The sequence below is a fragment of the Rhipicephalus sanguineus genome, chromosome 3 (genome assembly GCF_013339695.2).
Source record: "Rhipicephalus sanguineus isolate Rsan-2018 chromosome 3, BIME_Rsan_1.4, whole genome shotgun sequence".
Classification (NCBI taxonomy): domain Eukaryota; kingdom Metazoa; phylum Arthropoda; class Arachnida; order Ixodida; family Ixodidae; genus Rhipicephalus; species Rhipicephalus sanguineus.
The window spans coordinates 229,067,481-229,079,142 of NC_051178.1; the positions used below are offsets into that span (position 1 = coordinate 229,067,481).

The window sequence follows — 11,662 nt, forward strand, 5'->3', positions numbered from 1 at the left end:
TTGCGGCCGCGTGGCCGCGGGAATCGCACCCGCGTCCTAGGACTTAACAGCGAAACAGCTTAACCGCTGAGCTACCACCGTGGGCAAAGCAACATTTCGATGCATGTACAAACCGGATTTTCCGTCCGATCGCCCGCTACAAAGCGCACGGCAATTAATTAATCATGATCACAAACTAATATCCTCTAGCGGCCCGGGTCGGGCCTGGTCATGAACAAGCGCGCCCTGGATTAGTTTAGTAATGAACGCCCGGGCCCGGGCCAGGCCGGGCTTGGAACGACGGGCCCGGCCGGGCTCGGGCGGGTACGGTCAAGTACGCCCGGGCCCGGGCGGGCTCGGGCTGGGTTCGTTCATGTACGCCCTGGCCCGGCTCGGCTCGGGCTTCATAAAGCGGGCCCGGGCAGGGCCCGGGCCGTAAAAATCGCGCATTCCTGACAGCGAAAGGTGGCTGCACTGCAATGTGCGCCTTCAGATAACTTAGTACAACGCCAGTCGAAACTTATAAAGATAATTGACATAAACAATGATCAGTGTAGAGAAGCTTGAGCAATGCTAGGCTGTGGTAATTGCCACAGTTGTGAGGCTGTGATGCAAGGCTGTAATAATTGCGACATCACGAGACCATTTTCACGCGAAATATACTTCGATTGCAGAGCGAACTTAAATAAGTAGATTTTGTTCGCTTTACAACACACGTCATCAAGTGCGAATAAATTTTGCTTTCTTGTATAGTGTACTTTAGTACAGTGTTCACAAAACCCAGAAGAGAAGTAAACACAGCTCTGTTACAAAGCAAGAGTGCAGTGAAGCTGCAAATGGTCGCTGCGGAATATAACGACTGCGTATGTCATCTTGTGATAACCGGAACATTGTTTCACCGGTTTGATCTGATCCCCGCTCTGTTACTTTTTCCCTTCACGAATTAAATTGCTGCTTTCCAAGCCCTATTGAAGACTCTGTCCTTTCTCTGAAACGGCGCTATAGATCCCGTCGATCTGTTTTATTACAGTCCACATTGATCCTAAAGCTGCTAGCCTCACTTCCAATATGTTCCAATGTGTTGCTATCACATTCATTTATGCACCCTTGTGGCTAAACTGTAACTATTTTTGTAATGAATTGAAAAGTGATGAACATAGTGACGGAGATAGAGGCTAGGCAAACACTGCGAAGCCAATTGTACAAAGGAGGCAGTTATAGTCTGTCTGCAACGGAGGGGCCCACCCATCGCATGAACTGGTGCTCGTCCTTGCATTCTCTTATGCAGGGAGTCCCAGCTATCACGCAGAAAGATTTTTAAAAAAAGAGCAAAGCAAACTGAAGAAAACCTAGTGCATATTGTTCCCAGTGCACTGGAATATCCACTACTAATTTTTTCGTTAGTTAGGTTGAACTAATTTGTCGTAATTATATTTGTAACTCGACAAGTAGTTACTTAATCGTCAAAATTTCAGTGAGGGATATGTAGGGATGTTAAAATGATAGATCTAACTGCGCTACTTTCGACAACGTACTAAATGTGCGCTCACTTTATTTTCCGGTTGATGAAGAAAGCCAGCGAAATCTGAAAAATAACGCGTGACAAAGCTTGAGCCCGTATCAGTAAGCAGCGCCTTCAAACAGTCTCGCTGTGAGGCAGCCAGCATCAAGGGAAAAAAATATGGATCGCCCTATCTGCCACTACCCGGCCGAAAATAGTTGTTGCATTACTCCATACGGAGTCGGGCCGTATTACGAACGGCGTTCTGGCTGCGTTACAATGAGAACAGTCGGCCGGGAAATACGGACTATGATAGTGGCTTCACAATCGAGCCGAAGGAACTTCCAACGCATTTTGTTCGAGCTCATCCAATACTCTTGCCAAATTGCGGAACGCTGTCTCTGGCAGCGTACAACAGGCTAAGCGATTGCTTGCAGTAAGCTTATTTGAGGGCGCCGCTGCCTCGATTCGCGCTGAAGTTTAGTAACGTGTTATTCTTCAGACTTCGAGGGCTTTCTTTATCAGCCGAAAAAAAATGAGCACGCAATAAGTACGTGGTTGAAAATAGTGCAGTGAGATTTCCTTTTAACATGCCTACATATGCCTCATTGACATTTTGATTATTATGTGAGTACTTTTCGAGTTACAAATATAATTATGACGAATTATTTAAGCGTCATTAACGAGAAAATTCGTAGTCGCAACTCCAGCTATACTGGGCACACTGTGTATTAGGTTTGCTTCGCGTAACTGCCGTTGCTCTTCTTTAAAGTTTAGTAGAACAGACAGTTGGGACGAGTTGGTTAGGATTCATCTTGAAAACAGCGCAGCAACATGAGGACGAAGAAAGATCTTTCTTCGACCTCGTATTGCTGCGCTGGTCCGTTTTTAAGGCCCGAAAGCCTTAAATGCCTCACTAAACAGCGAAATTTGACCGTCATCTGGCGTCCTGCGGCGTCGAGGACGAGTGGTGCAAAATATCATCATCACGTGATGACGTCACCATATGACGTCATTATGACGTCACATATCGCAAGAATGTGGGGACGTCATCCTGACGTCCCAAATTCTGGCATGACGTCATGTGACGTGACGCCACATAATGGCGTTGTAGCGCCCTTCCTTTGGGCGGCGAACAAAAACAGAGAGCGCGCAACCTGAGAAGAAAATAAAACGGCGCTTCGTTGCGGCAAGTGAAGCCACGGCTCGTGTTCCCTGCTGGCGTCGATTCCGGTTCAGCCGTCTCGTTCCTTCGCTTCCTGTGGCATAAGCATACACCGTCATCACATAACATCGTAGCTTGGTCAAAGGTGGGCTGATCACGGAGGCAGTGCAAAATCAGGCGAGTGCCTTCCATCCTGGAGGCAGTGTGAAACCATGCTAGGTGCACAAAGCTTTCGGTGGGTGGCGGTGCGGGTTAAATACATCTAGGGAGCCGATATGACCGGCCGTTCATGTAGGCTCCCTAATACATCGACTGAAGAGAAAAAGAGGACGGCTTTCACCTTCTAGTCGTCTCAGGTGAATGCACAAGGAACCCTGTTTTGTTTTTCTTAATCTTGCTACGCAATAGTTGGGACGTCCTGCATATTGCAGCCAACGATTCGTGCGGCGTTAACAAAAATATAATGTTAATCTCATCCTTCCCTGGACAGGCTGCATGAGGAAAAAAATGACATTGAACGCCTGGAAAACATCAACCACCGGTTCTACGAAATCTCACCCAACGGCCTGCCCAGCGACATCGCTCCCATTCTGGCCATTCTCTATCTCAAGAGAGAGAAAAAGATGGCAGCCGTTTTCCGCGAACTCGGAGAGATTCTTCACAGGCTGTTCTCGAAAGCCGAGGCGACCTACATCCCAGGTACACACTTGTTTAGGGCAGTGAATACACGTGGTAACGTCTAGAAACATGATCCTGCGCATGGCACGGCAGGCTTCTTTCTCATAGTACTCCCGTAAATCATGTGCAGGTTTCTTAAACTCTCTTATTTCGCTTTGATTTCAGTGAACGCATTAAAAGAAAATGTTGAGATTACGAGGCGCTTCAAAACAGGCAGGCGCCACAGAAATTTTTTTTTTTTTTACACCGAAAGGCACTTAGCGCTGAGAAACTTTATTAGCAGTGGACAGAGTAAAGAGGAAATAGGTTCGTTACTTTTACACAACTATCGCTCTACGTTTATCTGTGGCGTCACCCAATCAAGGCAGCTAAAAAAACATATGTAACTCCGCTGTAACTGCTTTTGTCGTCGGCTTTTCCCTTTTGATCCCTATCGAAACGAGTGGGGCACGCCAACGTGTCAGTGATGTTAGCAGCGAAAATCTCCCGCTGCACAATATCCTAGGTCATACAGCGGCTTCAAAAATGGACTCGCCTCGCCCTCCCACAGGTAACATCGAGAACTTTACGCACGCCATGTTGGCCGCCCGAGAGGAAGCAATCAAGGAAGACAAAGCTGACGCGCCGTACTTGACCAAAGCCAGTATGATTCTCGCTACAGTGAACCTTTTCAACGGTAGGTAAAGCAACGTCTGGTTCTTACTTCATGTATTCTTCGTGTGTCATACAGGATCTTTACGAATCACCCTACATCGTCCCCAGGTTACTTTCGTGCTCGGTATTTTGGGTCCCTTGTTACCCTTATTGCCCTTATCAGCCAAATTCGATAAAAAATGTCACAGTTTCGCCTCGAGGGCGAAGCAATGAATGCGATAGCAAGAAATTGGAATGTCACAGGAAGAACGGCAAGCAGCTATAGAAACTTGCTGCGCGCTGCTTAAGCACAAATAACGCAGGAAAAGAAAACGCATGAGGTCATTGCGAACGAACAACTGTCACAGCTCGACACTTGCAGCGCGCTGCCCAAACACAAAGAAGGACGCACGAAAAGAACCCACAGGTATGCACAGGACGAGCGCGAACTATCACAGTTGTTACTTCAGCTAACACCTACTTCGGCTGTTCTAGCTAGCAGATCACTCCTTTCGCAAACGCAGCCGCTGCAGCGAGCAAAGTGACGTTCGTGTGGTCTATAGCTTCAAAGCAAACTTTCCGGTGAAAGCACAAGACGTACAAAACTCCCCCTCAAGAGATAATTGCGCGGGCACGGTCGACCACGCCCTGTATGTCAAAGTACAAGTCGAAGGCGCACATCCCAACTCCGGTGGTGGAACACTAGACAGTTTTAGAATTGGGGACCCAAGAAATTTGTGAGCCGCAGGACGCATGCGCAGAAGGCAAGTCACTTTCGCACTCTCGCGCTCGCGTTGTCCCAATAAAGTCCTGTCCCAAGACCCTGCAGCGCCTTCGTTTGGGCGGCAAACAAAACCTCAGAACGCGCGACCTCAAGATAAGAAAATAAAGACGGCGCTTGGCAGTGGCACGTGAAGCCACGGCTCGCGTTCTCTGCTGGCTTCGATTCTGGTCACTTATGGTTGATACATATTCCGGAGGCGAAAATTATAACGCAAACGTACTTCTTTGTCCTTTTTATTACACCCATCTAAATATGATTTCATGTCTTCGCGTATCTAATACACTGTCATCCTTGTTACACGTTATGGTTTAGAGCTATTGGTGTGTGCGCATGTGCGGTAGGGTTGCCTGGGGTTATATATGGATTGGCGTATGAAAGAATAAAGCTATTGTTAGTCAGCGCTTGTGTCGTATATTTCTTTTCTTTGTGGGTGTCTTGTGCGTTTGCGCTGTAATTTTAGCCTCAGTATTTTGGTCGCGGTCTAACATATATGCTGTGATTCTGGTTCAGCCGTTTCGTTTATTCTCTCCTGTGGCATAAGCCTACAAGAGCCAAAGCGTTCCCACTAGCTCGCGCCACCACAAGCCACGGGACACTCTTCTTTTTCCCTGGCCCACTGGCCTCAAGTGGCGTGGCGCTACAACCCCGAAATGGAAAACTAGCGTGGGTCGCCAGCGATACCACACAAACGCAGTGCGGGCAGCGATGCAGCATGGCCCGCGTCTCGCATAATATTAATTTCACCACGTGTGGCGTCCCGTGAGTTTCAGCCAACTCCACGTGCGTTTGTGTTCTGCCGTTAGTATCCTGGAGAACGAATGAGGCATGGCGTAATTGTCTAAGGCAGCGCGCTGCGGAGCGAGGGTTCGCAATTTGGAAACCCCGATCGAGCACTTCGGAATTTTTTCCCTCTGAATTATTTTTATTAGTGGCTTTTATTTATATATACATATACATATCCGGGACATGACGGCGACGGTGAAAATCCGCCGAAAGTGTCAATATAATCGCTATCGCAATAAAAAAATTCCAGCCACTTCCACGCCGTGAAAACCGCTGCACAGTGAAACTGTCGCCCCTTTCGTCAGGCATTGCATCTTGCTCTTAAGTTTCGGCAAAATTTTTCGCTGAGGATTTCTTTCTTGTTTCTTTGTTCTTCAGGTTAAGCCTTGTAGATCCAGCGCGACAATATGCTCATTCACAGCCGCGCTTGAACTCTAGCGTTCACAGCCGTGCTTGAACGCCCCCACTCGCTCAAAACTCGTGTTACTATCACGGCTGCGCTGAAACGAAAGCAGCGTTGCAAGCGGTGCTGCTGTGCATGAGCTGCAATGCCGCGCTGACAGCGTTCCACTGCGGCCGCAACTCTCACAATGCCTTGTGCGAGAGAAGCCATGCAGCCAACATGCAGCACTGCGTGCGTCACACCAGCGCCTCCTCTATAAAAAAAAAAAGTAACAGGAGGCTTTGGTCCCAGCCACGCAGTAAAATATACAGGAGCGCCAACTCTCCTCCGGTTGACCCACTTACTGCAAACGCCATCCGTTACCCTCCTCTCCCTCCCTCTCCCCATCCGAGAGAGCTTACACTACACAACAACGCTCCTCGCCTTCTCACCCTCCAAGCGAGCCTATCTCGCCAACACCACCCATAAAGGAGTTTTGAGCTCTTCAATCACGGCGAGGTCCCGCCCTTTCCCTCTCTCTGCCGAGCCTCACTCTCGCCCCTCAGGTCATGTGACCTTCGTGACGCGTACTACTACTTCTACTACTACTACTACTACTACTACTACTACTACTACTACTACTACTACTACTACTACTACTACTACAACCACCACCACCACTACCAGTACTACTGCTACTGCTACTGCTACGCGACGACGACCACGACGGCACAGGGTAGACAACACCGTGGGGTAGACTAAAACAGCTTCGCTGCAAAAGTTACGCCCAAGCAGGATACAAAGATATCAGTTAGAAGAGTTTTCAAGTGAAACAGAAGACAGTGCATTTGCCGCAACAATCAAGTATTGCTGAACAATAGAGTCTTTTAGCAAGTTACGGAAATACGGTACGCAAATACGTTAAGGCAGTACGGTACCGCTCCTCCTTTCCCGGTCGTTGAGCGGCCAAAGCACAACCAGCGGGAAAGGAGGAACGCTACCGTACTGCCTTACCGTATTTGCGTACCCTATTTCCGTAACTTGCTAAAAGACTCTAATGGTAAGTTAACACCAGCGTCATCGGTACAAACTAACAACACAACATCTTATTGTCAAATGTCTTCACTGTCGTTCACCTTTTCTAGGCATCGCACACCCACGTTTGCTTATTAGAATATGAAATGTAAAGCATGCGTATCCGATTTATAATTTATTTTCTACACTTCCCCTATCCGGCGCTCTCATATCGATCTGTGCACACTTGTGAATAAACCACCTTGAACATGTAAACATGTTGCTTCCCAGCTGGATCCAACACATCGACGGGCACACTTCAGTGGCTGCTGCTACGGACAGCAAAAGAACAACGCCTTCAAGAGAGGATTAAAAAAGAAATAGAAGACAACATCGGTAAGGAAATTTTTGGACAACATATTTTTTTTTTCTTTTTTGCTTTCCGTGCCAAGAACTAATCCGTAGTTCTCGGAGAAAATTTTCTTATTTATTCTCGACAAATAATCTTAAACAGAGAGAGTTGTCTGTGTTTTTGGGCTCCTGTACGCTACAAAATGTTATTCTTCAACCCTTGAAACTGTAGCCACTGAGACTATTTTATATTCGTTTGTAAACCTGAATCCTTTGTCCGACATTATTGACGTCTCTGTTAGCGTTCGCATGCCTGCCTATTTAAACATTGATGCGTACTCTGTTCAAGGTAAGAAGATTTGCTTGAATGCAAATTGCATTGAAATGCAAGCTTTCGACATGAAATCACCAAAGTAAACTGGAACCTGCTTCTATCCTTCTCATGCCCTGATAAACCGTATAATTTTTAATAGGTTTAATAAAATCGAAGCTCTGTTTGCAAAAGAAACATGTTCCATATAAAGCAATAGTTATAGTCGAAAATTTGCGAAAACTATGGATAACTCCTCACTATTATAAACAATACCCACAAGAACTAAATAACCTAATTAAATGAACAAATAAAGGTGCCCTTGATCCAAACAACTAAAGGAACACGAGACCGAAAAGAGCGCTTGACGCCATTTTCTAGTCTCGTCCTCAGTCTGTGTTTATTTCAGTAAGCATGTACCAACAAGCCCAGCTCTACGTTTTACCGTGCATTACGTCCAAGCTAAGTAACATTATAGATGTAAAAAAAAAACATTTCGGCAGATCCCAAATATTGTGGGAATCATGTCATGTGAAGCATCACCGAGTAGCTGCCTAGGTAGCATTTTTAAGTTTTTTGCTTGGAGCCAAGCGTTACGAGGTGGATCAGCGTCTTTGTGTACACTAAGTGTTTGTCGGCATATCGAGGGCTTACCAGGCACGTCACTACATTGGTGCCTAATGAGTACCTTATGGTCCCATGTAACATCGGCCCTCACATTGCAGCACAGGCGTTAGATTTATCGAAACGAACAGCACGCTACAATACGATGATGCGCATATCATAAGTAGCGGTCGTTGCCTTATTCCCAAGGGGACGAGCAACGCTTGGCTATCACTTCCTGAGCCATCGTAGTATATGTAATGTTTGCTACATTTTTATAAAATCTGATAACCAACACTGGAACCACGATTGAAGTTGACCGGACATATATAGACATGTGTTTTTCCGAAACGGATTCAAGCACTGGCGTGGCTCTCTGGGGTAGAATACTTGACTACCGCGCATAATGTCTGGGTTAGGATTCCAACTCGAACCGTGATTTTTATCCTTTGCGTTCATCGGGATTTTTAGCTGACTGACAACTTCATCACCGGCACCGTATTTTCTGCGACACGGGAACCACCCCGTCCAAAAGTTTCAAGTTTTGACTGTGCACATATACAAGCACACAAACAACATGCATGAATATACATAAAGAGTGGTCGACCCCCCCCCTTCCCCCCATCACGCCCACCTCCCCCTTCCCCGAAAAAAATTCTCGATACGCCCTTGCAATGCATAGAGCCTTTCAAGCAGCTACTTTGTGTTCAAAGGTGCCGCCAGAAACACCCGCTGTGTCTGCTCACAGTATTCTCGCAGTAATATCAGCCGTTTTAGTGCACCATTTCACCGTTCGTTCACAACATACTTCCTTCCGGCGATCAGGGAGCGTGCCACCCGTGTACGGAGACCGTGAGAAGCTTCCATTCACTGTGGCTTGCCTGCTAGAGACGCTGAGGATGCACCCGGCGACGCCTCTCGGAATACCACATAACACAACCACGGATACTCGAGTCGGTGAGTACTTTATAGTTCAGTCGGAACAGCTAGTGAATAGCAAATAATAAAATGAAAGGACATGCATTTTATGTCATCGCTTAACTTTCACGCGGACCACAACTATTTCACGATGGAAGTGTTGTATTCTCAAAGCTCCGGCAACAAAGTTCACAAAAATTTATTATTCGCAAGTGCCATTGGACAGTAGACTGCTGCCTCAGCTAATGTGATGTCCAACGTCAATATTGGCTAAAACTCGCAGAAAAAAATTTACGCATCTCCACGAAGTAAATCATGACGAGTGGGCGAAGCTCTGGGTATCGTATGGGTGAGTAACCGTTACCCGAGAGTTACCCGAGCGTTGCCCCATATAATGTAAATTGAGTGACATAAAGTGATATAAAGTGGCATAAAGAGTCGACGACAAAGCTAGGTCCTAAGGTCCATAATGTCTACGTTGAAGTCGCCGACTAGTATAAAGGGTTTGTGCTTGTAGGCATTTCATACTGTTTTGTCACAATTATGATTGGTGTTTGTCTATTGTAAACCTTTTTTTGATTCACATACACACGTATGTTTCGACTATAGCAACGATTTTCTATATATTGTGACAGCGGACAGTGAGAGTCGAAGACAAAGCTAGGTCCTAAGGTCCATAATGTGTACGTTGAAGTCGCCGACTAGTATAAAGGGTCTGTGCTTGTAGGTGTTTTATATTCTGTCACAATTATGAGGGATATTATTGTGTTGCTAAACCTGATGTTTCGATATTACACGGTGCTGTGCCGTGCGCAGGGACGCCATACAGATTAAAGGGTCCCTGAAACGGTTTTTTGACATTTCGGTTTTGCTAAGACCATTACTGGAGCAAATCACTGGCACCAAAATTCAGTCGAAACACCCTTTATTAAGGGAGCTACGTATAATAACTACCTTCCCTCCTCCTCCTCCACTCCGCCTTTCACCCTCAACTTTTCCTTCGAGCGCTCGTTGCTAAGCTCCGCCTTCAAGAGGCTCTGCGTCACCATGTGACGTACGAGAACTCTTGCGTGCCGTCGCGTCTTCTACTTCCGGTAAGGCGAAGCCAGCGCACTAGCCACCGGTTGGTCAGGCGCTGGGCCGCTGGCTCGGCTGCGTCTCCTGCGAGCGCCATCCGAGCAGCGTGTGTTTTGTTTCACGGCAGTTCAGACATTTGCTCTGAATGGACCCCGGCTTCGAAGAGCGTTTGCGCTGAATGAGCCGAGAAATGGGTTTCGACCCATACAGTGACACGCCATTTCGCGATCCGCCGCTTCGTGTGGAGGGTTGCAGCAGTGATCCGCCTGATCCGCCACCACCAGACTCGCCGGGCCGTATTATATCAACGTCGTCGCACACGAGTTGCACTATTGCGGGGTTTTATTTGAGCTCATTATATACGACACCGCATACCGCACACTTGAACCGGGGATTTCCAGCTGGCCCTACGACGTACACACTAGTGCAGAGGTTTCAAATGCATTGTTTTCAATTCACATGCACCCTGTCATTTTTTGATCAGTGCTGGAAATCGCAAAGCGGCGAGGGGCATTCTGTGCATACATAATTATTGCGAAACTGGCCACATTACATTGAACAGACGGAGTCGTTATAGTTATAATTAACGAGATTAGGTGGAATTTTGTGAGTGCCCACGTGCGAACTGCGCACTATGCACACACAGCACACGATCTGGATCGATTGTGAACTTACCTTTCCACCGGTAAGGAACAAAGACGGCAGTGCGTGGGCTTTGAGGGGATACCTCTTCAGACCGAGGCCGAATCGCTGCACAAACACGGAACTGAGCTCGTAGTCTTCCGGCTTAAAGTGGCGACCGCAAACGCCTATATCCTGCCGTCGATCCGATACAGAGAGTCAGATGCGCTGCAGCCACTCGGTGCGCCTGCTGCCTTCCAAAGGCACACGGTGTCGTATTTTCACTTGTCGCCAGTCACTGGACTTGCAGCCCACAAAGCAGCAAGGGCGATTCATGATGTCAAACAGAAACCTCGCGATACACACTGGTCGCGCAGCTCACGTCAACATGGAGCGCGTGGTATCACATGCAGTTGACGTTCGCTGTGCGCCGGAAGTCCTGAAGGCTAGTTGCAAATTGCGATTGTATTCGCTTTATTAGTGACTGTTTTTTAACCAAAACAAATTATAAAGAGTTTCAAAGATCAGGAACAACATTTGTTCGCAGTTATGTCGAAAAAAATTGCCTGTGACGTGTACTGTGGATCCAATCAGATTAGCCGCCTGCGTGACGTCGCGCTTCCGATACGAAGCGCACTGGAGGTGGGCGGTTTGAAAACGCGTTTGGCTGAGCCGCTGTGATCGGTGGGGATTCGCAGCTTTAAATTCTTGTAATAAATTACACAGTTTACGCACAGAGCTTAAATCAGTCTGTAAATGATCCTTAGGACTTGCTCTACCGGCCCAATGTGTTTGTACGAAATCGTCAAAACCGTTTCAGGGTCCCTTTTAGGGTCGCCCCTAAAAACACTTTTACTGTAATG

General features: G+C 47.2%; 1 protein-coding gene across 1 annotated transcript in view; it reads left to right on the forward strand.

Annotated features, from left to right (window-relative positions):
* LOC119386340 (steroid 17-alpha-hydroxylase/17,20 lyase-like) overlaps positions 1–11,662 on the forward strand; it is a 37,158-nt gene that overhangs the window by 24,288 nt on the left and 1,208 nt on the right. Inside the window, exons 5-9 of the mRNA XM_037653663.2 lie at positions 1,889–1,916; positions 3,136–3,344; positions 3,874–3,999; positions 7,211–7,315; positions 9,009–9,140. Coding sequence (XP_037509591.1) covers positions 1,889–1,916; positions 3,136–3,344; positions 3,874–3,999; positions 7,211–7,315; positions 9,009–9,140 — 600 coding nt within the window. The remainder of the gene's footprint in view (positions 1–1,888; positions 1,917–3,135; positions 3,345–3,873; positions 4,000–7,210; positions 7,316–9,008; positions 9,141–11,662) is intronic.